This window comes from Nycticebus coucang, chromosome 21, assembly GCF_027406575.1.
Source record: "Nycticebus coucang isolate mNycCou1 chromosome 21, mNycCou1.pri, whole genome shotgun sequence".
In the NCBI taxonomy this organism is placed as follows: Eukaryota; Metazoa; Chordata; class Mammalia; order Primates; family Lorisidae; genus Nycticebus; species Nycticebus coucang.
Genome location: NC_069800.1, coordinates 66,765,347 through 66,789,381, shown reverse-complemented (window position 1 = coordinate 66,789,381; position 24,035 = coordinate 66,765,347). Strand labels below are relative to the sequence as shown.

The following is a 24,035-nucleotide window of genomic DNA, read 5'->3' as shown; positions in this document are numbered from 1 at the left end:
CACTGTGCAGGGGAGAAGCCCCCACTTTATATTCTGAAACATCCACACATGGGAACACTAAATCCACCCCCATGCCCAGCAGGGGCTTCCTTCTCTGTCCTGGGCTGCATTCCGGGAACAGGTGGGTCAGGGCTGTCTTCCGTGGAGCCCTGCGTGGTCTGGACCAGCTGAGAGGGGCTGGGTGCTGTGGCTGGAGGGAGGAAGGGTAAGTGCTGCCCAAAGCTCTGTATGTCCCAGGTCTTGGCACCATGTCCCTATCCTGGGCCAGCCTAACCAGCCCTTCGTGTGTTTCCCTGCACATGTCTGAGGCCATCCCCCTGTCCCAGCCCGGCTGCCACCCTGTTCCTGGCTCTACTGGGGTGTGGTCCCCGCAGGACCACTGAGGGGACTGAAGGCAGAGGAGCCAGCAGGGCAGGTGCCATTTGCTCTGCACAGCAGAAGAGCATGGGGCACTTACCTGTCCTAGGACAGGAAGGTGCGCACACGGCTGTGGACAGGGGTCCGGCAGATGGGACACAGCTGTAGGCTGGGGGCGCACTCCACACAGGCCAGGTGGCCGCAGGGCACAAAGACCACAGCCACAGCCCTGTCCAGACACACCTTGCACATCCTCTCCTCCTGCAGCTGCCGTAGCTCCTGTGCCATGGCCTCAGCTCCTAGGGGACCGAGAGCCCACCACACACTTGGCCTGGGTTCAGCTGGTTTCTCTAAGGGGGACAGGCCCAGGAAATTTGCAGGCCCAGCCCTCACCCTCCATAAGGCCAAGGAAGAGAGGTGGGCTGTGGTGCCCTCCCACAGCCCCTGCCCCAAGGAGGCCTCAGCTCTGCACCTGGTTCTGGGGCACCTTCAGTCTGGGCCTCTCTTCTGGGCATGAGCGGCTCAGGGTCCCTGTGGACTGGAGCTGCAGACAGTTAGGAATGGACTCTAGTTCTGTCCTCCAGGGGAAAGCAAGGCCCAGCCCAGAGACAGGCCCAGCAGCTGGTGAGGTCTGGTCCCCACACAGAGGGAGGAATGACATCAGTACCCTTGCTGCTAGCCATGGTCCTCCCCACACCTTCCACAGCACACAGAATCCAGAGGCTTCCTGGAGGAGTCACCAAGGAGCTGCCCCTTGGCCAGGGTACTCTACCTGTCCCACCACTTGGGCAGTGGCCATGGGCGCTGTGTGCTGGGCACTGTTGGGGGCAGTGAGACCAGGGGAGGAGCAAGATGCAGATGGGGTGTTGGGGCAGAAGCCCCTCTGGCCCTGGTGCCCCACGCCCATCCTCAGGCTATGAAGCAAATCCCTGCAGCAGTTTCACACCCGCTGGTTAGGCAGCCTCTGCCCTTCCTGATGTCAGCTCCAGCTACAGCGCAGGCTGCAGGTGCTTAGAAACAGCGCTGGCTGGCATCAGCCCTCACCTGGCGGGGTGGCAAGGGTTGTGGCTCCTGGCTCTTCCCATTGGTCCTGGAAGGAGTCTTGAGTGAGCAGACCCCTACTACCACCCCCCCCCCCAGAGACCTCAGAGGCAGAACTTACCCAGGCCCCCAGCGGCCGGGAGCGAGACTCCTGGACACTGTATACAAAGTCTCTTCCCTTTGACTGGAGCAAGAACGGACACCTGTGGAAAGTGGGTTCCCATGGAGAGTGGACTGGGACTGTCAGAGCCCCCCAGTCAGGCTCAAGCCCACGGAGGGTCCTGCCCTCCGCTCTTGCCCACTTTGAAGCCAGCTGTGCAGAGGATTAGGAAAGCATCCCAGAGCCCCCAGCCTTCCCAGAGAGGGGCTCCTGCAAGGAGCCAGCCTACCTGCCACCGGCCTGCCTGCTGCCGGCCAGGAGCTTCATCTGGCAGTGGACTCCCCCAGTGCCCTGGGCCCGTGGGTCAAGGAGGCCTCTGGGTGCAGACCTGAGGGGTCCATGGTTGTTACCTGGGGAACCACTTTGCGTGCTCAGTCCAGGGGTCGTCCCCTCGCTTCCAGCTCTGCAGACCTCCATAGCAGAAGAAGCACCGGACCTTGTCCTGCTGGCCTGGAGTATGGCAGAGACACTGACCAACCCCTGGCCCCTAGAGTGGCCCCTCCAGGGCTGAGAGCTGGGGGGCTGGGAGGATAGTTCCTGGGGGGCTCCCTTGAGGGGCTGGGTGAGGTGTTTCACGTGCACTTCACTGGTGTCAAAGATGGAATAAGGACAACAATGTTGGGCAGACCGAGAACGTTCTGGAAAGGGTTGAGCTGGCATTCCCATTGTCCACAGAGCCAGTGGGTGGGGCAGACATCCAGGGCCTGGAATGCCTGCAGCCCTGGAGCTTCAAGGACACAAGGGGCCCTCCCCAGGTCACGCCTCCCCAGGACAGATTCTCAGCATAAGGAAGGGGGGCTGCCTTCAAATGCCAGTCGGCTTTAGGGATTCATGCCTCCTTCTGTGGGCTGGAGACCCCACCTCCTTGCACACAAAATTGTGGGGAGCAGAGATCCATATAGGTCTGTTGCCTACATAGCTGACACCTTCCTCTGAGCCTGCCTTGGAAAGTCCTGGCCCAGAACCCTGTCCTCTGGGCCCCCTGCCCAGTCTAGGGAGGCAGGTGAGCTGGGGCCGCCCCTCCACGAGATGGCTTAACTGTTTCAGCTACTGAGCCCAGCTGCCTTGTGTGGGTCTGGCCTCTTTCCCAGACAGGGCCTGGACTGACCCCCAAGCCCATTGGTGACAATGACTGCCACAGTGCCAACACTTACAAAGCTCCCGGGGGTCCTGCTGCCAACCCTTATCCTGGTAGGGGCAGAGCCGGGCTCAGGCCTGATCACATGGGCCCTCAGCTGTGGGGTGAGGTGCAGGCCAGAGTCACAGCTAGAGCAGTGCTTGAGGTTTGTTCAGAGCCTAGAGAAACTGCCCATAGGCCGAGTGGTCACCCATGTCTGTGCCCAACCTCTGCCAGCCCTGTGAACCTAGGCAGTGTTGGCTCCACCTGTCTCTCTCACAGAGGGTGCTGGGGAACCCTGGCCAGCAGGGATACCAGCATGGCCACAGTGGCAGGCCTCGAAGCTGACACCCCCGGGCTGTGGCCAGCAGACTCCAGGAAGGGCAGGCCCCAGAACATGCCACAGACAGGCTGTAGGACCTCCGACCCCTGTGGGGGGATGGGCTCATGGAGAAGGCAACACCCTGGCCTAGAAGGGTCCTGGAATAGTGTCCAGGTCCACAGCAGAAGCCCCAGGACTCACCTGTGTGGAAGAAGCCAGCAGCAGCTAGAGGCTCGGGCGGCACCCCTGCGGTCAGGGGCCAGTCGTAGAAGGAGGCCAGCCGCATGTCCTCAGAGCCCATTCTGGGGAAGGCGGGCAAGGTGGCCCCAGCCCCCTCCTCCTCTGCCAGGGAGTGCAGCAGGCCCAGTATCTGCCCATCCACGTGGTCCCGGTCTCCCCATCTGCCCTGGGCCAGGACGTGGCCACACAGAGAGTGGAGTCTGCAGTGTTCCTGTGTGGGACCATGGTCAGCTGCCCAGCGGCTCAGGTCTGGGCCACAGCACAAGCACTTGGCCCTGTCTTCGGAGCCCATGGAGGAAACACCAGCTTTGGCCGGGTCTGCTGCAGAGATGGGCCTGGATGGCCAGTTCTGGAATATGTCCAGTTGGCCCGTCACCGGGCCAGATCACATGTGCACTGCAGCCAGAGCAGGTCATGGGGCCCTGGTGTGGGCTGTAGTGAGGGCAGTGGTGGGGGCTTCAGGTCCCGCTCCACTCCATGGGGTAGGCACTGTCTCTTGGAGCAAGGGGACAGAACAGAGCAAGGAGGCCCCTCCCTGGACATCCCCCCCAGCATCTGGGGGAGTGAGGGCAATGTCAGTTCTAGGGCCAGGATGGGAGCAGCCTCTAGAGCAGATCAATAATGCCCAGTCAGGACAGACTAGTGGCCCAGGGGATAACACCCTTTGCATGTGCCCGGTGCTGGCCAGGTGGGTGAACTGGGTCTTCTCCTGAACCCTGGGACTGGAAGGGGCCTCTGTAGGTCTGGGAGGTCTTGTCCTTAGGCGGTGAGCGTCCTGGGCACAGATGAGTCTGCGTATGCCTCCTCCCCTTTCTTTCTGTCTTCTCCCTTGCTCTCCCCTCTCTTACTCTCTATGCTCCCCACTTCCCTCCCTCTAATTCAGCCTCTCTGAGTGGCCAAGAGGGAGGCTCTGATGTCCCAAAGTGGAGCTGGCTTTGGTTTTAGTATTCCTGAAGTCTGCTGTGGCCCAAACACCAAGGACATTTATAGAGAGGCAGTCCTGATGCTCTAGGCAACTGGACCACCATCCCATCCCAGCCCCCTGGGACAGGACCAAAGTCTGCCCACTTCCCCTGGGCCTGGCCCCTGGACTCCCCTGCCCTGCGAGGGATGGCCCCGGGCCAAATAGCCCAGGGTGTCCAGGGTCTTGGTCTAGGAGGAGCCCCATCCCTTCCCAAGGGAGCCCATGGTGGTGACTGTGCTTGCTCCAAGACAAAGCCACTCTCTTGAAGGCAGCTCCAACCTGTCCCCCACCCTGAGGGGGCTTTGCCTCACACCTGGTCCTGGCCACTTGGGCTCCACCAGCCAGCCCAAGTTCATGTGCTCCAGCTCCCAGGTGGCAGGAGTTCCAATGACACCTGGAAGGCTGAGCAGGGCTATCACTGTGGCACGCTGCTGGAAAGGAAGGCCAGGCTTCCTAGCTGCATAGCTGGGCAGTGGTCATGCACAGGGCCAAGTGATGCAGAGGAGGGTCCTGACCTTCCTGGAGCAGCCAGGGCCTGACTCACTTCCTACCACCAGCTGTGAAAACCTAGTGGCCACCCATTGTGCATATAGACCTGTGCACACCTGCTCCTCATGCAGGGAATGATGGTGGGGGCTGCACCTCCCTCCTGGGAGGCCCCTGGACACTCCAATTGCATCAGGTGCTCAGCCCCCATGTTACTGGGTCCCAGAAAGACCTCTGTCCTACCAGAGGCCCAAAGCTATCTGTTTCCTATAGGAAATCAAGGTAAAGTGTGTGGCTGGAAACAAGGTGGCATCAGTGTCTCAGCTGCTCCCCTCCTGGGTCCTGAGGCCCTTATTGTGTACCAAGGCCTGTCTGAGATGACAGAGCCCAAGAGAGAGTCTGCAGGGGGCAGAGGAGGGGTACCCAGGCAGCTCAGGGTTGTGGGAGGGGTAGGTTGCAAGGTCTAGGTAGGAAAGGTCCTGGCAGGGGCAGGTGAAAGACTCAGGCTAGACACAAGGCAGAACTCCCAGAGTGTTGATCCAGGATGACCTCCAGGTGCCTGGGCCTTTGCCCCTACCTGCCCTTCAGTTGGCCTATGGTAACATAGCAGTTACCTTCAGTCACTTTGGCAAAACTCTAAGTGTGACCTTGGGCTCTTTTAGGTGGATGTGGGCCTCAAGCCTGGTGGTTTTTCCTGGGTAGACAGGAAGGTGGATGAGGGCCCAGGGCACTGTCTCAAGCCTGCTCATTCAAGGGGCACACTCAGTTCCCAAGTTTGCTTTGAACCTTCTGGTCTGGCAACTCAACTGTGCTTAGTGCTTGGTCTGGGAGAGGAGACAATTTACATCACCTTCAGAAATACCAAACCCAAACTGTTTATCTCATACAAAACTGAAAGAAGGAAACTGCTAATAGGGGCTGGATAATATGCTGAGCCCCCCTACCACAATGGGTAGAACCACCCTTTGGAATCCTGTGCCCAAGCTGGGAGAGCCCCCTCACCCCCACATGTGCAGGTATTTCTCCAGGCACATCTGAGCGCGCAGCCCCACAGAAGAGGGGCTGGGGGAGATGCTGGGTGCCTGGACTCTGCCATCTGTGGTCCTGTCTAAATTCTCAAATCAGGGATTACCCATATGTTGCTTATTTAACTAAAAAGAAATACAGAGCTAAAAATAACGGTCACATACTTATTCCCGAAACCTTAGTAATACTGAAAATATAAAGAAAATAAAAGTCACTGTCTGAATAGTCTCCATCATGCTAGCAGTGTTTCGGGATTGACAGTTGCCCTGTAGGGTTGGAAGTGCACAGGACTCTCCACGTTGTTTGCAACCCTGTGACTCTACAATTATTTCCAAATAAAAAATTGGAAGAGAAATCTGCAGGCCTGTCCCCAGTGGGCACTGTGCCCCGCTGTGCTGCTGTACTGCTTCTGTCTGGACCAGAAACACTCTAGACAGCTTGGTTTGACATCTGCCCATCTTATTTATGTTGTGTGTCTGTTCTTCAGGTTGAAGGAACATTGGTCAACAGCCCAGGGCCCACCTCGAGGTGCCTCTGGGTCCCTGTGAATCTTCCCAATGAAACAGGCAGAAAGAGGCTGGATGGGGTGGGAGGCCAGGACCCTCGGGTCAGTGAGATGGGCCCAGGGCCTAGTGGGGCTCACAGAAGCCCTGGACCCCACAGATTTGGTCTGGTGGTGGCAATCCCCCCAGGAGATTCAGCCAGAGTTGGAGGGATATCATCATACATAAGGAGGTGCCCTGTTGAGGCACAGAAAGACCTGGGGTGACTGGGCTCAGTGCTCTCTAGAACCACCGCCTCCCCAAAGCAAAACATGCACTGCAGTTGAGAGTAGCCACTATCGCTAAGGGAAGGAGCTAAAGCCAGAGCCTCCCAGGCCTCCTCCCCTTGCCCTCCCCACTTTCCTTCCTCATCTCCTCCTTCCCCCTCCTCCCCTCCTCTCTCCCTCCTCCCCCCTCCCACTTTTTTCCCCTTCTCTCTTTTCTCCCTCCTCCCACCCTCTCCCCTGCCCCACCCACTCTGGGTTTGCCCTCAAGCCCTAGAAGTCTTGGAATTTCAGTTTGGTGGAAACCAGGAGAGGGTGGATTTGCAGATTTTCCACTTGAACCCTGGGGGTCAGGTGGGCAGCTGGATGTTGAACTGGACCCCTCCTCCCATGCTTGGAGCACAGAGCACCCCTCCAGGTATGACCCAGGCCTTGAGAAGGATAAGAGCTCTCTATAGATGGGAGGGTCAGAGGTCAGAACGACAGCTAAAGGCTGGGCTCTTGATGGTGACCAAGGTGGTGCCCAACCAAAGGTCATGGTCTACAGCTGTCAGCATGACCCAGCCTGTGTGTGGGGGCAGGAAGTGTCTTTGGTGCTTTGTGGAGTCTGGGGGGGACAGGAGAGGACAGGGAGGAGGGCAGAGCACCAGGAGAAGAACAGCTGTCCTGTCTCATCCTTATAGAAACAGGCAACATTCTTGGTCTCCCCATAACCTGCTGAGGTTAACTCCAGAGCAGGCCCTAAAACTAACGTGGATGTAAGGGCTTCTTGTGCGTCTCTATAGTCAGCATGAAAAGGGAGTGGACATGTTCCTGGGGATCACTGTCCTAGACACTCCTGCCTAGGGCCTCTGAGCGTAGGGACTCCCCACTTGTTCTGTGAATGGGCATGTGTCCATTGCTCCAGGTGGCCTCAGCTCAGGCCATGGTGGGCATTGGCTTCTGGCCAATGCCATGGGCAGGGTTGTGAGAGGCCAGCAGGGGTGTGTGGGCCTAAGCATCTCCTCCCAGCTGGACTGGGCTGGGCTGGGCTGGGGTGGACATTAACCTGGCTATGGGACCTAGGACAGTCACCATTCTGGATTTGGGTTTGTTAGTCTGATTTACTTTCTGGGAATGCCTGGCACAGGCCTTGGTGGGGAGATTGACTTCTCCCTGAAGCCTGTTTGGTGCAGCTGAGCCTGGCTGCTGCCTGCCTATTCTTGAGCCCTTCCATGCCCTGTGAAGCTGAAAGGCCATCTGGGGCAGGGATGACCAAAGGCATCTTTGTATGGGGAGGGTGGACAGGAGCATGGTCTTCTGTTCCCACAGTCCTGCCCAGAGTCCATGGCCAGCCCTGCTGCCTCCGAGCTTCCAGCCTGCAAATCCAGGAAATTATTGGGTTCCGCTTCAGGAAGGACTAGATCGGGGTGCTTTTGGCCATAGGGAGGACTCTGGAGAAGGAAGTGGAAGCCGTAGGAGGCAGATTTGAAGTTGCACACCCCACCACCACACAGGTGGAGTCTGAAGGGCTCACAAACCTGTCAGGCGCACAAGGAGGCGATAGCTGACAGGAGAAGGCAGGCTGACCTCCACTCCCTTCCATGTGTTGCCTCCTAGCTGGGGAAACCAAGGCAAGTCCATGGCAAAGCTGGGAAACCATTGAGGCCCAGGATTCTAACTCCTAATTCAGTGCTCCCTCTGCTGGGCATAACAGAGGTGACAGCTCAGGTGCCGCAAAAAGAGATGGCATGGTGTCCCCAGTGTGATGACTGCCTGGCGTCCCCAGTGTACTCGTGATGAGCTTGAGATTCCAGGGAGCCACAGTGCTCCTTGGAACCCCCTGGGGACTGCATTAGAAGCAAGGCCTCAGCCTCAGAGTAGACACCTATCATTGTTCAGTGTCTAGAAAATACTTACTCCTGGAGCTAGGACAGCCCCCACTGCAGTTCCTGGAGGAAGATGAGGCACTTGCATCCCAGCAACCCCCAGCAGCAGCTGTGCTGTCCAGGTCAGGCTGCCAGCCCTTGGGGACACCTTAGGGAGGGACAAAGGCTCAGCAGGGCAGGTGTCAGTGTTCAGGAGTGGCTGGAGGTCAGCGAGCCACCCTGGCTGGCTGAGTGGCCTCGGCATGTCCGTCAGCTTCCTGGGAGCTTAGCTGTTCCGGTAACCCAGAGCCACCTCCACAAGCCAAGCTGTACTCAGCAGTGGGCACGGGAAGAACCTGCTGCAGGGAGCTGACCTTCCTGGTGGGTGGGCAGATGCCACCATGCCCACCTCCCACTGTCACCCTCCTAGAGCAACCTGCCCACCTGGCTACGTGCTCAGCTGGCAAGTGTCTGCTCACTCCGATTTTCAGTTCAGGGACAGGCTCCTCCTGTTGTGGGCAGGGGGCTCTGACACTCAGTGACCCATTTATCCTCTGTTTTATGCTTATCTGGGCTTCAGGGCTCCTGGTGAACAGGGTCAGTGAAACTGGCTGAGCTGAGTCACAATGAGTGAGTGTTCCTGAGTTCTGCAGGGCATGCCCCCCCCTCCCCTCACACGTAGCAGATGCTCATTTTACCCTTGTAGACGGGTTTCTTTGTTGCCAGCCCCTGAGACCAGCTGTTTGGTAAACTGTGTCCACACTCGAGGGTCCACTTCAGCCAGGGGCTATTTGAATTCAGGGACCCTACACTCCACCTTAGACAAAGGTCTCCCAGCTAGAGGTTTTGATACAGCCTTCTTGGGGGCGATCTGGGAACATCTACAAAACAGCCAAAGTAATAACCCTTTGACCTGACAGGGGCCTCTCTCCAGGTGCTCTTGTCCAGGTGGGCATGAGTGTCAGGGGCTATGCAGCTGACTCTAAACAGTCCCAGGAAGGGCTGTCAGTGAGTGGTGGAGACTGACACTCGGTGGTGTCATGGGTCTTCAGTGTCGAGTCCAGTGAGATGCAAGGGCAGAATGTGTGCAGTCAGGCAACAAGTGAGGTAGGCGCACAGACCTTTGTACTCAGGTGCAGTCTGTGTCCAGAGAGTTCCCTCTGGGATGGGGGTTGGGGTGGTGACTTCTGCCTCTGTACCCTGTGAGTACAAAGATAGTATTTTTTAACCATAGGCCTGGATAACTTTGAAATAAATTTAAAAATAAAAACGTTTTAATTAGAAACATTTAGAAAATTCCACACCACCTGGGGGTGTAATGGACAGGGGCACAGTGGGCGGAGGCTCAGTGAAGAGGGTGCTCAGGCACCCAGCAGGTGTCCCGAGTGATGACCCTGAGCATGGACAGCCCAGATGGGGTTGGCTCTTATTTATCATTAGGGCAGAGGATGGCAGATAGCGGTGGTCTCAAGTCATGTGGACCACCCAGAGAAGTCATCATAAACCTTCTGACCCCTGTGTCCACAAAATGAGCTTCTGTTTGTTCCTTGTGAGGGAGAAACAGGTGGCCCCTGACACCTTAGTGCTGGCCAAGAACTCCAGCCCAGAGGTGTGGATGTGGGGCCAAGGACTCCAGGTGCAGAGTGAGAGCCCATTCTCATGAATATCTAGCGTCTGGGTGAAAAAGGTCTCACATAAGCATCTGGTGTGGAGGTGCTGATGCAGTCAACTGCGATGACTCAGCTTCAGCAGTAGAAAGGTTGTGAGGGGTGGGACCCTGTCCCCTGCTGGGTCCACATCCCTCCGCAGTAGGGCAGCAGTGCAGATCCCCAGGGCCAGTTCCTGCACCCTCCCAAAGAACTGAGCTGGGTGGTCAGTGTCATTTGGAAGCTCAGGACTTGGACCTCCTTGTCCTGCAGCAACTGGGCTGTGGGTGCAGGTGCAGCAGCTAGACCCTGGCCTCCCTGACATGTTCCTGGGTCCTCAGGCCTGGCCAAGGCAGAGGCTTCCCCTGGGGTTGGCCTGGGGGGCGGGCCCAGCCTCTCTTGTGAGTACAGCACCTGGCACCCTGTCCCTGTTCCTTCAAGCTGCGTTGGGGCCCTCCTGCCTCTCTGCTTGTTTGGGTCAGCACGGAGCCCCCTGGATTTCAGGGCTGGCATGACGGCACCTCCTTGGGGCTCAAACGGTGGGTGGGGGCACTTCTCCTCTTCACATTTGTGAGTAGAACCCACTCAGCCCCAGGGCTCTTCCCCTCCAAAATCTGCTCATCAGCAACTCTGCAGAGAGACCTCATCAGTGAGCCCAGCACTGGGCTGCAAAGTGCCCCCCAGAATTCATGTCTACCCAGTACCCGTGAATGTTGCCTTATTTGGAAATGGGGTCTTTGCAGGTATAATGACATTAAGATAAGTTTATCCTGGACTAGGTGAGACCCCACTCTAGTGGCGGGAATCCTCATAGGAGACACAGAATCAAAGAGTAAAGTTCAAGAGCAGAGGAACACAGGGGTGGGAAGCCAAGGAAGGAAGGAAGGGGCCACCATCTGCCTGAATTTCAGCCCAGTGATACTGATCTCAGAGCTGGGGGAGAGAACAAATATCTGTTGTTTCAAGTCACCCCCAGGGCTTTGTGTCCCAGTGTACAGCCATCCAAGAAGTCACCTGAGCTTTGAGATGCCACTTCCCGAGGGGCCAGTGTAGCCACCTGAGACCGGCTTGGGCTTTTGTGACAAGTAAGACCCAGTGTTTAGGCTCTGGCCTGATGCAGAGGGCTGCACGCAGTTGTTTCCCACACCCACCCTTCAAGAGGTGAGTCAGTACCCCACACGACAGAGGAAAGGGGGCTGGGGAGTGAAGGACCCATGACTGGCCATGCAGCTCCAAAGCCAGCAGGTGCCATCCAGCCTGAGGGATGCAAGGTGGGGGGAGAAGGGGCAGGGGCTCTGCAGTTGTAGCTACCTAGCTGTTCTAGGCCCTTGGGGGCAGATACACAGCCCCTATCTGAGTGTCCCAGAGCCAGGCAAGAGCTCTCAGTTAGGCAAAGGGACATCGGGCCTCAAGTACAGGGATCCCCTCCCTGGCTCCAATCCTGTAAAGAGAGCCCTACCCCTCAATGACTCTGGCCACTATCATCCCTCCCATGTCTGCTCTTATGCCTGACACACTCTGTTCATTTTTAGACCTACCCCAAAGACACAGACTTCATCATGGCACAAGGTGCCCATGGCCTGAGTATATCAAAGATCCAGTGGACCCAGATTTGTCCTGGGGTAGCAGAAGTCCCTCCTGGCTCCGTGCCAGGGGAAACATCCATCCTGCTCTTCTTCACTTTAGGTTACCCAAGGCCCTGGGAACCCTGGATGAGGAACAGTGCCCCTCCACAGGGCTGACCAGCTGCTGGTGCAGTTTCCACTCTGCCTGCAGTGGTGAGAGATGCAGTCGTGTCTGCCCATCTGGATGCCCAGGCTCGGAGCTGTCTTGGAGGCCCACTGCGGCTCCTGATGACCTGTTGACTCTACTCAGTATATGTGTAGGACCTGACACCAGGCGCCCAGCTGCACTTCGGGCCCAGCTCACCAAGAGCAAATGTTAGAGCCGAAGGGGCTGTTCCATCCCCGATCTAAGACCAGGGCCAGGGCGCAGAGCAGGCTGAAGTCTGCTGGGGATGAAACCAGGGTCAAGAATCAATGAGCACGCTCGGGCACACGCTGGCGAGTCCCCAGCCTCAGGAGCGCGGTCACAAAGCAGCTGTCCCGAGGCGCCGAGAAGACGGCGGGCGGGCGGCCTGGCCCGGACGGACTTCCTAGCGCTACTATCTGGCCAACGCGGCGCCTGTTCCGGAGGGGAGGGTGCGCACCTGGGCGCACACCTGGCTGCTTCTTGCTCGGTGTCGGCGTCGCCGGACACACCCCACGTGACATCCCAGGCTCGCCCCTCCCCCCGGCCGCAGCCACGAACTGGCCGTGCTAGACTGTGACCCAGGGCATGAAATCCGTCTCAGAGGAGGTAGTGCGCAGGCGCGGCACGTGGCGTCCCGACGGCGTCCCCGGCATGCCCCGCGCGCGCTGACGTAGCGCAGCTTCGTCCCCGCCGCTGCGGCCGCCACTTTCGCCGCCGCCGTCGTCGCTGCCGCTGTCGCCGCCATCGAAGCCGGCGCGTCCTCGGTGCGTCCGCGTCCTGGGCTCAGCGGCGCCCCGCGCGCTCTGCAGCCGCCGCCCGGCCGGCGCCCCGGGACGTGGCGGCGGGGCCCGGGGCCGCGCGAGCGCGGGTGACAGGCCCGGCCTCGCGGGGAGGCCCGAGCCTGCGGGCACCCCGGCCCGGCGCCGCGCTGTTCATGAAGCATGTCGGCCACCAGCGTGGACGCCCAGGTAGCGGGGCCGGGCTGGGCCGGGCGGGGCTCGGGGCCGGGGGCGCGCGTGGGCGCCGCCGCGGAGGGTGCTCCGGTGGGTAACTCTATGTTTCCTTCTCCCGTCGGCGGCTCCCGCGCCTCGGCCTGCGGCGGTGCAGAGAACAAAAGGACAGGATAACAAAGGTGAGGTGGCCCGGCAGAGCGCGGGAGGGGTACTGGGAGGGGGCCGCGTCTGGAGCCGAAACTTCCTCTCCGCTGCCGGCCTCGGGGAGATTGGGCGGGTCAGAAACAGGGTCCTTTCTAGGAGAAGGAAATAAATGGGTGCTTGGGCTAATTAGCCCTTCTCCCCGCCACAAGATCGGTGACTTGATGGGGGAGGGGAAGAGGGCGAGGAAGTGTGCGGGGTGAACATGGGTCGACATGGCCGGACCGGGCCGCAGGGCTGAGTGATTTGTCCTCTGCCGCCCGGTAGGGGCTGCTCGCGGGGAGAGGCAGCCGCAGCCTTGCAGGCCGCTTCTTACATGAGAACCCGTAAGTGACACTTCCTGTTTGCTTGGAAGACTGTTTTTAACCAGTGTGTTTGTTAACCCGGGTGTAACTGAGAATGGTTCATCGTGTTTTAAAATTGAAGAAGTCCCAGCACTTCATTTACCATTCTTTCTCTGGCTGGGCTGCGTGGCAGTGGCAGTATGTGCTTCAGGGCTGTCATCTAGTTACAGCTCCCTCTCGGCCTCAGTGCTCTACATGCCTCTTTGTACTTTTGGAGACACCATTCTGTTTGTAACTAGTAAGTCTTCTTAGACTATATTGATTTCGTCCCTGGCGATGCCTTTCTTGTCTTATGTTGTTTATACCTATACTTTGTCAGTGTCTCTCCAAATGATGGTTACATCTTTATTAAAAATGCAGTGTAGTTTACTGAGATTCTAATTAGCGTGTAAACATCGGTTTTGTATTGATTGTGTCCCTTTTTAGTAAAAGCATAGTTTTTACTGGCAATTGATGAAAGTAGACTTTACTATGATTTCCATGCTTGAAAGTAGTCTTTTAAGATCTGAAGGTAATATTTTGCAACTTCTTGTTCTAGTACAAAATGGTTCTCTGCATCAGAAGGACACAGTTCATGACCATGACTTTGAGCCCTACCTTTCTGGACAGTCGAGTCAGGTGAGTTTACTTTGATAGCATACTTTATTTTCAAATTTGTTTCATTAGGTAAGACACCTTTACTGTCATGTTTCTGATTTTTAAGTTATCCTGAACAACAGTGAAGCAGACTGTAAGGTGTTGGAAATAAGAGTGCTAACAAATACTTGCTTTGAAAAATTGCCTCTCCTTAAACTTGGGGAGTGAGTGTGATGAGGATAGATTTCTCTCTGGAGGAATTAACATCCCAATGGGACTGGGATGCAGACATTTCTAGGTGGCTCCAGCACTTGTGGGTCAGTGTTGCAGCCTGTTTGTTCCCAGTTGCCAGGCTGCCTCCATCTTGCTGTGCCTGTGCACACGTCCTTTAGGTGTGCTTGTACTGTTTGTTGTCCTCAATGTGGTGGCTTGCAGGGGGAGAATGGTTAAGATCTTTGTGTCAGAGACAGAAGGGAGCGGGGATTTCAGGATTCATACAGGCTCACTTGTGAGTAACCCATGTTACTGGAAAGAAAGGGCTTAGAGGGGACCACTGGGCTGCTCTGCTGTCCTGGACAGCTCTAGCTGGAAGCCCTGAGATGCCCCCCCTTGCACAGCAGGCAGGGTGGGAAGCCTAATGGGCGGTTGTCCCAGCTTTGTCTGTGTGACCTGTGTGCTGGGTCTGTCCATTTATTATTTAATGGATTTCCAGGGATGCTAAAAACTTGATGTAATGCACATCTTCTATTATCCTGAGTTATATCTCATCTTAGTTAAGGGTTTAAGTTTGACTCAGAAGTGGCCCTGGGTGTCTCTGTGGCCTTACTTCTGTTGGTTTTTGTGGCCAGGAGAGGGTCCAGCTGATGGGAGGGGGAAGGCTGGGCTCCCTATGGAAGAATCATTCCCTTTGTCCTGCTGTCTGCGAATGCACCTGCAGACACTGCCTCAGACTGCATCTCTGCCACTTCCCTGTTGGCCTGCTTCTCCCTCCTGCCCAGCTTTGCCGGATGTCCACAGGAATGGCTACTGCAGAGGAGCCAGGATGGTTGATGTCTGTTTGTAGGAGGATTATTCTCGTGTGTAGAACATCAGTAGTGTCTAATTTGTTTTTCACCATGAGAATCTCAAAGATTTTATCATAGGCAGACAGTTGTTACTGCATTTTAAAAGATGGTTTTGAAATTGCTGATAGTGGAGCAGTCGATAGGGAGGCAATTAAAAGGAAATCTGATTCCTGAAGCCTCAAGAATTCTTGGCTAAGACCAGGAGGCAGAAGGTGGTAGCCTGGCTGCTGGGTCACCACAGTCTGTGAGCATCAGCTGCTGATGGGTTGGGGGCTCTGAGGAACAGCCGTGTCTGTGGGGGCAAGTTGCTTCCTGTCCCACTTTGCTGTCTGGGGCGCCACACCTGCCTTGTGCCCCCGACCGGAGGTCGGGCACAGGAGTCCACTGTTCTTCGAAGGGTGGTCTTTGAGTCCCCACAAGGGGTAAACATTGGTTGGCAGCTGGTCTTGCTGGAAGAAGGTGTGAGGTTGTAGAACTTTTTGGTTACTTGGGGGACTTGGGGAAAGGGATTAGGGAAAGAGATTTAGGGATTGGAAAAAACGAGTAAATCTCACTGCTTTCCTTAATGGCACTTCCACACACTCAGACTGACTGGCAGAAGCCTTGGCCGCTCCTCGGCCCCACACAGACACACACACCTTTCATGATTGCCTTGGGATGTGGTATAGTGTGAGTACCCAATTCTGACCAGACCTTTGGGCGAGTGAGTCTATAACAGATATCTTCAGGGACACCATGGTGATGCCCTCTGCGAGACCTTGGAACCTGGCACTTTACTGGCCTTGGAACCACGTCCTTGTGGACTAGGCACTTTAAAATCCTTCTCTGGGGTTCCAGCTGTCACGGAAAGGTGTATTCTCAGTGAGCAACCCCAGCTCTGGTGAGTTGGCACCCAAAGTGCAGAGCTCCCACACCTGCAGAAATCCATGGGAATGGAAAAGGGTGAGATAGATCCTCATGGACTGAGGAAGTTTCATGGGAGGGGCCTGAGGATGGCTTATCCTGTGGGAAGGAGTTCCAGGAGGGCGCCAAGGCCCAGAGGTGGCATGTTGAGTAGTTGGGGAGTTCGAGATCAGCTTGCAGGGGCAGACCCCTTGCAGCCTGAAAGTCCTGCTTGCTGTAGAAACTACTCGCTGCCTTTTTGAAGCTGTTCCTGCTTCATTGTGCTATCAGGATCCATCCTCAGCCCTGTTACCAGCAGAACAGGGGTTTAATCCTAATCTGGATCCTTTTAAATGGGTCAGCTGTGGAAGATAAAATGGAGGGAGGGGTTGTGGCTTGGCTTGGCCCTTAGCTTGAATCCAGGTCCTTGCAAGTGAGGCTTTGTGTTTTGAGACAAAGCCTGAACCATGTTTCTTACTAACTGCTCTCAGTCCTGACTCTGTCCTCACGTTGGGGCCCTCGCTGTCCTCTGGAAGGCACAGGCCAGTGCCATGTGTGTCTTGCTTTCACTTAGGCCCTGGGTAGCTCAGACGGTCAATGTCTCTGGGTGCTGCAAAGCATGGTCTGACGTGCTGCCTGTTTGTCTCTACAGAGCAACAGCTACCCTTCGATGAGCGACCCCTACCTGTCCAGCTACTACCCGCCATCCATTGGATTTCCTTACTCCCTCAACGAGGCCCCATGGTCCACCGCAGGGGACCCTCCAATTCCATACCTCACCACCTATGGACAGCTTAGCAATGGAGACCATCATTTTATGCATGATGCTGTTTTTGGGCAGCCTGGAGGTCTGGGAAACAATATCTATCAGCACAGGTTTAATTTTTTCCCTGAAAACCCTGCATTTTCAGCATGGGGCACAAGTGGGTCTCAAGGGCAGCAGACGCAGAGCTCCGCGTATGGCAGCAGCTACACCTACCCGCCAAGCTCCCTGGGGGGCACAGTGGTTGATGGGCAGACAGGCTTTCACAGTGACACGCTCAGCAAGGCCCCCGGGATGAACAGCCTGGAGCAGGGTGTGGTTGGCTTGAAGATCGGGGAGTGTAGTGCCTCTGCAGTCAAGACCGTGGGCTCTGTTGTCAGCAGTGTGGCACTGACCGGTGTTCTTTCTGGCAACGGCGGGACAAATGTGAGCATGCCGGTTTCAAAGCCGACCTCGTGGGCTGCCATTGCCAGTAAGCCTGCAAAACCACAGCCTAAAATGAAAGCAAAGAGTGGGCCTGTAATGGCAAGTGCTCTGCCCCCTCCGCCTATAAAGCATAACATGGACATTGGCACCTGGGATAACAAGGGGCCTGTGCCCAAGGCCCCAACCCCCCAGCAGGCCCCATCCCCACAGTCTGTCCCACAGACCCCACAGGTGGCTCAGCCGCTCCCAGCTCAGCCTACCCCTTTGGCCCCGCCACAGTATCCATGCCCTCAGCAGCACCCCCAAACCCGCTGGGTCGCCCCTCGCAACAGAAATGCGGCTTTTGGGCAGAGTGGAGGGGCCGGCAGTGATAGTAACTCTTCCAGCAATACCCAGCCCAACTCTGCCCCCAGCATAGACTCCCACCCAGTCCTTGAAAAACTGAAAGCTGCCCACAGCTACAACCCTAAGGAGTTTGACTGGAATCTTAAGAGCGGGCGTGTGTTCATCATAAAGAGCTACTCAGAGGACGACGTCCACCGCTCCATCAAGTACTCCATCTGGTGCAGCACGGAGCACGGCAACAAGCGCTTGGACAGCGCCTTCCGCTCTGCGGGCAGCAAGGGGCCCGTCTACCTGCTCTTCAGCGTCAATGGGAGCGGGCACTTCTGTGGGGTGGCCGAGATGAAGTCCCCCGTGGACTATGGCACCAGTGCTGGGGTCTGGTCTCAGGACAAGTGGAAGGGGAAGTTTGACGTGAAGTGGATTTTTGTCAAGGATGTGCCCAACAGCCAGCTCCGGCACATCCGGCTGGAGAACAACGACAACAAGCCAGTTACAAACTCCCGAGACACACAGGAGGTGCCCTTGGACAAAGCAAAGCAAGTGCTGAAGATCATCGCCTCCTACAAGCACACGACCTCCATCTTTGATGACTTCTCTCACTACGAGAAGCGCCAGGAGGAGGAGGAGGTGGTTCGCAAGGTGAGTGGTGTCTGGTGCTTGCTATGCAGGTGGCCCGAGGGTGAGAGCCAGCTTGGGCAGATCCAGCGGCTCCCTGCTGGCCTGAGCAGCATGTGGCCACCAGCTCTGGGCCACATTGCTTGGGCTTCTCCCATCAAGGTCACCGGGAATGACTGTGGAGTGTGGACGCAAGTCACCGCGTAACTTTGGGTGCATCCCAGCTCTGAGGAGCATGGTTATGAGTGCCAGGCAGGCTGCATGTGCTGGCGTGTCGATGTGAGGCTGCCTCCCCGAGGCTCTTGGTTTCTAGGGCATTGCCCCTGGTGGTCAGGAAGCTCTGGTCTCCCATCTAGAGATCGTTTATTTTTCTTTTGAAAACGTAATACCTAAAGTTTTTAGAAACACGAATGTGGTCCATCTAGGTAGTGAAGAAAACGGTGGGAAAAGACAGTTTGGAAACCAGATCTTCTGTAATAAGTAAATATGTACATTTAGATTAAACAGCAACAAGCCTTTGTCTGGTCCCCTTGTTCTGGTCCTGCTTTCCTGAATGCTGCAGCCGACTCTGGGAGCCCAGACTGTCACCACTCTGCAGTGGGAAGAGTTGGGCTCAGGGGCCACCTACTGGCACCAGAAATGGGAGATTGAGGACACTCATGTACTTCCTGAACTGCCTTTCCTTGAGAGAGTTTGTCCTGAGAGTCTTTCCTCTTTTGGTGTGAAATTGTCTTTTTTTTCTATAAAATGTTGGTTGACAGTAAATGGTTTCGGTCCTCTTTGTTACAGGAGGTCACCTTTGAGTGCTGATGCCCTGCAGTGTTTGCTCAGGAAGCACAGACAGGGCAGCGGGCAGCAGCCTCAGCATCTCGAGTTACACATATCCACATGACTCAGGGTTTACAAAAATTGAGGAAGTGTTGGTCCCTCTTTGACTCTAGAGAAGAGAAGAGGATGACACTTATCTCCAGTTCCTGACTTCTCAGGTGCACACCTGGAATGAGCCAGCTGCCCAGCTGTTTAGTGCACTGCCCTGGTGGGCAGTTGGAGCACAGCTGAGCCTACTTGTGTAGTAGGAACCACCCAGACCCACCTACAATCCTTTAGTGAGCCTAAAGGAACATCAGGGTCCTCCTTTGTCACTGTCAATAACACGAATTAACAGAACATGTTGCACCCAGGCCAAGGGTTTTCCAGCCTGACTGGCCAGGTGCAGGGAGGGCTGCCTGTTCAGGATGCCTTGCCTAGCAGCCCAACCAGGAAGGCCTTCAGGGTATCCCAAGTGGCAGGGGAACATGTTGGACCAGATGTAGACCACTTGCCCAGAATCTTAACCTGAAAGGACAACTTCACACCAGACAATGAGAGAATCACAAGGACCAACTCTGTCAAAGGAAGACATGACACAAAACTCAGGTATCTAAGGATTGAGTTTCCATGATGCAAGTTTTAGGACATTTGAATTTTAAAAATGTCAACCAGGTTGACTAGAATTTCACCCCTAAGCGCCTAACAAACCTTGAAGACCCAAGTGCCACAGTGCTGAGAAGAGCTGCAGGTGCACGGCCTGCGCAGCTGAAGGCTGGGCAGGAGCTCAGGTCTCGCTAACAGGCATCGCCCTTCTATGCGAATCAGCAATTCAGTATTTTATTTTATGCCTAGAACTAAATGCTTCAGACAGAGAAGGCACTGAGTGTCAGACATAGCACGTGTCAGGCTGAATTCTCATACTACCCTGCACTGGGCTGGCCACAGGGGCCCTGACCACGTGTCATCACTGGGAACACAGGCCACCTCTGGAGAATGACTTTGACTTTGGGACCTGGGTAAAGAGGAGAGACTTCTAAGATGCTCAGTCTTTGTTACTGATCATTTCACTCAAGTCTGAGCTGTGCTATTAATTTTTTTTTTTGAGAAGTTTTATGAGTAATTGTATATCTTTTAAAGAGCACACAGTGAACTTTGTAGCAGTTTCTGAGAGTTGACGGGAGATAGGACACTGGGAAGTGTCCACCTCTGAATGGCTTTAGTAGCAGCTGTTTGAACTTGGAGAGATTGGCATCTGCTGGTAAGGAACAACAACACCACTTTTTTTAAGAGTTTTTTTTATGGCTGGGCACAGTGGCTCATGCTTGTAATTGCAGTGCTCTGGGAGGCCAAAGCAGGTGGATTACCTAACTTCACAGATTCAAGACCAGCCTGAGCCAGAGCAAGACTCAGTCTCTAGAAATAGCTGGGCATTGTGGTGGGTGCTTGTAGTGAGCTACTTTGGAGACTGAGGTAAGAGAATCACTTGAGCCCAAGAGTTTGAGATTGCTCTGAGCTAAGACGCCGTAACACTCTGCCTAGGGTGACAAAGTGAGAATCCGTCTCAAAAAAAAAAAAAAAAAAAAAAGATTTTTTTTTTTAAAGAATTTTTAAGAGAATGTAGAATATATGAAGTTCTTAATTTTTCCAGTTTTACGTTTCAGAGTAAGGAGGAAACTTTAATTTTAGAGTGTTGGTTGTCTTGTCTAGCATTCTGTCCAGAGACCCTGGGGGTTTCTCAGGACAGGGTGACTGTGCATTTCCGGCTGAGCACTGGTGAAGGTGCCTGAGAAGTTGTCTTATTAGCCTGGAGATACTCATGTTCGATTTTGGCAGAAGAGGGGGCTGCAGTGATGTTTGGGTCTCTACCTGCCACGTTCTTTACTAGTTTTGTATCTTGGTGGAAAAGGATGGATGTGCTGAGCAGGCATCTTTACTGTGTGGTGCAGTCTGTGCTCTTGGACTGAGTGACCCCATATCTGTCTACTGTGTTTTATGGACAGACTCAAGTGGCCTTCAGACCCCCTAACTGGAAGCCAGGCAGGCAGATGTGGGAGTGCTTCAGCTGTAAGCCTCAAACCCATGTGCCCCACATACTCTGAAAGCTTGATCTCTTCATGGAAGTAGAGAGCAGATGTGACCTGGTGCCTTGCCTGGAGTAAATCCCTCTGCTGGGGGCTGTGGTGTTAGGTAGCAGAGCAGACTTGGGGTGGTGGACAGGGCTGAGCTGGCCCTGGTGACTCAAGCTTGCTTTAGCCTGTTAGAAGGACTTCAGTGTTCTTTGAGCACTTGAGAGGTTTAAGTGAGATAAAATACAAAGGGGCAGCACCCACATCCCTGGTGTGCTTGAGAGCTTGTGATTGCCAGATTTTCCTCTGATACAAGTTTTTCTTTTTTCCAGTTTTTGGCCAGGGCTGGGTTTGAACCCACCATCTCCAGCATATGGGGCCAGCACCCTACTCCTTTGAGCCACAGGTGCCGCCCCTCCTCTGATACAAGTGATGTTGTGTTTCTAATGTATTTCTGGGTAGAGAGACAGTGGCACATGAGGGCAGGCGGGGTGTGGGTGCACCTGCAGCCACAGTGCTTCTCTGCTCATAGTGAGGGCACTTCGGGGAGGGGCTGGGACAGGGTGCACCTTCTGTGTGGACGGTCAGCACATGGCCTGGGCTGTGGGATACTCGTGTGACCTGGGCTGAGCAGGGGTGTTGTCCTAGGACTGCAGCTGTGGCTGCAGGCATCTTGGCCCTCACTCTGGGAGGGCTTGACCTGTGTGACCTGGCCACTCAGAGCACTCACCTCGTCCCTCTTTTCTTTTATAGGAACGGCAGAATCGAAGCAAACAGTAAGGACAAACCAGTTTCTTGTACGTTCTAACGTTCAACTTTGAAAAGCAGTTTTAAAGACGTGTGCTTGGTCAGCTCCAGTGTGTGGTCCTATGCAGGGCCAGTCCTGTGTCTTCATCTTCTTTGTAGCTTATTTTTGCCCAGATGGATATTCGTTCATTTGTATTTTTTCTATGTATTATAATATTGTAGAACTCACTAATAAAGGAGTATTTTTTCGTCAGCTTATCAATCAGACTGACCTAATGTGAAATATAAATTTCCTTAAAAGCAAAGCAAAACACAAAACTTAATATATCCCAAAGATTTTTTTTATTTTGACAGAAATTAAGTTCTGTTTATATTTGCAGTCATGTACTGTCTCCAGATGAGATTTTATATCTCCTACCCCTTTATTGCTTTCACAGACATCAGAAACAACGCATTGTTATTTAGAGAATCCTGTCAGAATGTCTCCAGAGCGCTGGAAATCAAAAGGTTAATGATCCCCTAGTCCAGCTGGTTTACCACTTTGATTTGTTATCTGCCTAAAATGCTAATCTGCCCTTTCATTTTTTTTACTAGACAGGTAAATTTTAATTTTTCGAGTTTAGTGGACATGTTTTGTTCCCTTGGAAAACCTGTCACTTCCTGACCTCCCCATGCCAAGCTGCTGCTCTGTCCAGTGCTGCCCACCTGACCCTGCTGTGTGGCAATGGGGTTCCGTGGGGGGTCAGTTCAGAAGGTGTTCTGGGCCTAGTCTGGAGTTCCAGTGTCCCCAGTTTACAGATCATTTTTAATTTCCCCCTTTTCCTCTCTTGAGAATCCTAATGCCATCATCACATCAGCAACACCGCGCTTTACATGTAGGGTCTGGTGGTCCAGACAGTGTGGTGGAGATGCCACTGATTGTAAATTTCACAGTGCAAATCTAATTTTGTTTCTAGTTGAATGGGTAAAAACAAAAAAGCCTTTCAGAAAATGAATTTGCTGTCATGTTTTGTGGAGTAAGGGACTGTTGAGCTGGCCACCACCCGGAATTTGAGTTTACGCATGAAAATGGTGCTCGTGCCTGACGCCCAGCGCAGCCGTCTGCACGCCGGTGTGCGGGGTCCTCACTGTCTTAGAAGCAGACACCTTTGAATCTACTTCCTCCAGAAGACCCTCCATGTTAAAGTTTAAGCTGTATCATTTAGACTTGTATTTAGAACGTATCGCTTCCTTTGACCTGTCACTGCCTGTGTGGAGTCATGGTGGACGACATCGGGTAACTTTCCTCTAGGAGAATACAAGCCTTAATAAACACCTACTTAGCAAAGCTGCTGTCATTTTGTTCTTCACTCACCCCCATCAAACAGCCTGTGTGCTTCTCAGGTGTGGGAGGAGCCAGTGGAGCCTGAGCTGCACCATGACTCCCCTCGTACTCACTGTGCACACACGCTGAGGAGCCCGCAGCACTCTGCACCCCTCTCCTTCCTGGACTGGCATCCCCACCCCCTCCTGTGTTCACCCTTTGGTGCCTCTTATTTTCACCCATTTCAAATGCAGAGGGCTGCAGACTTCCGCAAAACAGTGTGGCATGTACGTCGGTGGCAGTTTAGTGTTTGTTTACTTTTGTCCTTTTGAGGTAAAATTTACAAATAGTGAAATGCACAGACTCCAAGCATACATCTGTAGAGATCTGATAAGTTTTTTTTTTTTTTTGAGATAGTTTTATTGTGTCGCCCTCGCTAGAGTGCTGTGGTGTCACAGCTCACAGCAACTTCCAACTCTTGGGCTTTAAGAGATTGTCTTGCCTCAACCTCCCAAGTAGCTGGGACTATAGGCACCCACCACAACACCCAGCTATTTTTTGTTGCAGTTGTCATTGTTTTAGCTGGCCCAGGCTGGGTTCAGATCCACCAACTTTGTTGTATGTAGCTGGCGCCGTAACCACTGTGCTGTGGGCGAGCCGAGGTCTGACAAGTGTTAACACAGATGAAAAGTACGAGTGTCACCCAGGAAATCCTCTTGTGCCCTTCCCAGGCAGTCCCCCCTGTGCTGGGGTCTGGTAGCAGGTGCAAGGAGGCCAGCTGGAAAGCTGGAAGCAGGAGGACTCATCTACTCTGTGCGCTCTCCCCACCTGCAGCTAGTTCCTGATCACCTCGGGGATTTCATTGTAGTGTGTCTCAAACCTGGAGTGACTAATTCTTTCATACTTGCATTGTTTTCTTGACAAGTGTGCCACCCATCACTGGGCTCCTTTAAAGTTTTTAATTCTGGCCTTTAGAGCGATTGGCTCAAAGACGAGCTGGCAGGTCATATTTGTTACACAAGGTGTCTTACCTCTACGTGTGTGCCAGCACCAGGGAGTGGCACAGAGGAAGCAGGTAGTGTCAGCTGATCCCGCTGGAATAATGGTTGCTGACTGATCTGTATATTGAGGGTGAGCACTGTAGTCTGAGCATCGCCTGTTCCGAAGGCTCCCTGCAAACCCAAGTAGGAGCCGGTGGCTGGCACCTCTGTCCCCC

The 24,035-nt window shown here is 54.6% G+C and overlaps 2 protein-coding genes across 3 annotated transcripts; one reads left to right on the top strand and one right to left on the bottom strand.

Annotated features, from left to right (window-relative positions):
- Window positions 1-3,529, bottom strand: BIRC7 (baculoviral IAP repeat containing 7). Of its 2 annotated transcripts, XM_053574289.1 has the most exons (7): window positions 3,199-3,529; window positions 1,909-2,008; window positions 1,520-1,601; window positions 1,402-1,447; window positions 830-901; window positions 458-656; window positions 1-190 (listed from the first exon to the last, which is right to left on the bottom strand). In XM_053574289.1, the coding sequence occupies exons 1-6, from the start codon at window positions 3,527-3,529 to the stop codon at window positions 463-465; spliced, it is 825 nt and encodes a 274-aa protein (XP_053430264.1). In that variant the 3' UTR covers window positions 1-190; window positions 458-462. The 2 variants fall into 2 exon arrangements, with proteins under 2 accessions (XP_053430264.1, XP_053430263.1); XM_053574288.1 differs by lacking the exon at window positions 1,402-1,447.
- Window positions 3,530-12,381: 8,852 nt separating this feature from the next.
- On the top strand, window positions 12,382-22,864 carry YTHDF1 (YTH N6-methyladenosine RNA binding protein F1). Its single transcript, XM_053574291.1, has 5 exons — window positions 12,382-12,692; window positions 12,832-12,856; window positions 13,761-13,840; window positions 16,397-17,917; window positions 21,523-22,864. The coding sequence occupies exons 1-5, from the start codon at window positions 12,666-12,668 to the stop codon at window positions 21,547-21,549; spliced, it is 1,680 nt and encodes a 559-aa protein (XP_053430266.1). The 5' UTR covers window positions 12,382-12,665; the 3' UTR covers window positions 21,550-22,864.
- The last annotated feature ends 1,171 nt before the right edge of the window (window positions 22,865-24,035 follow it).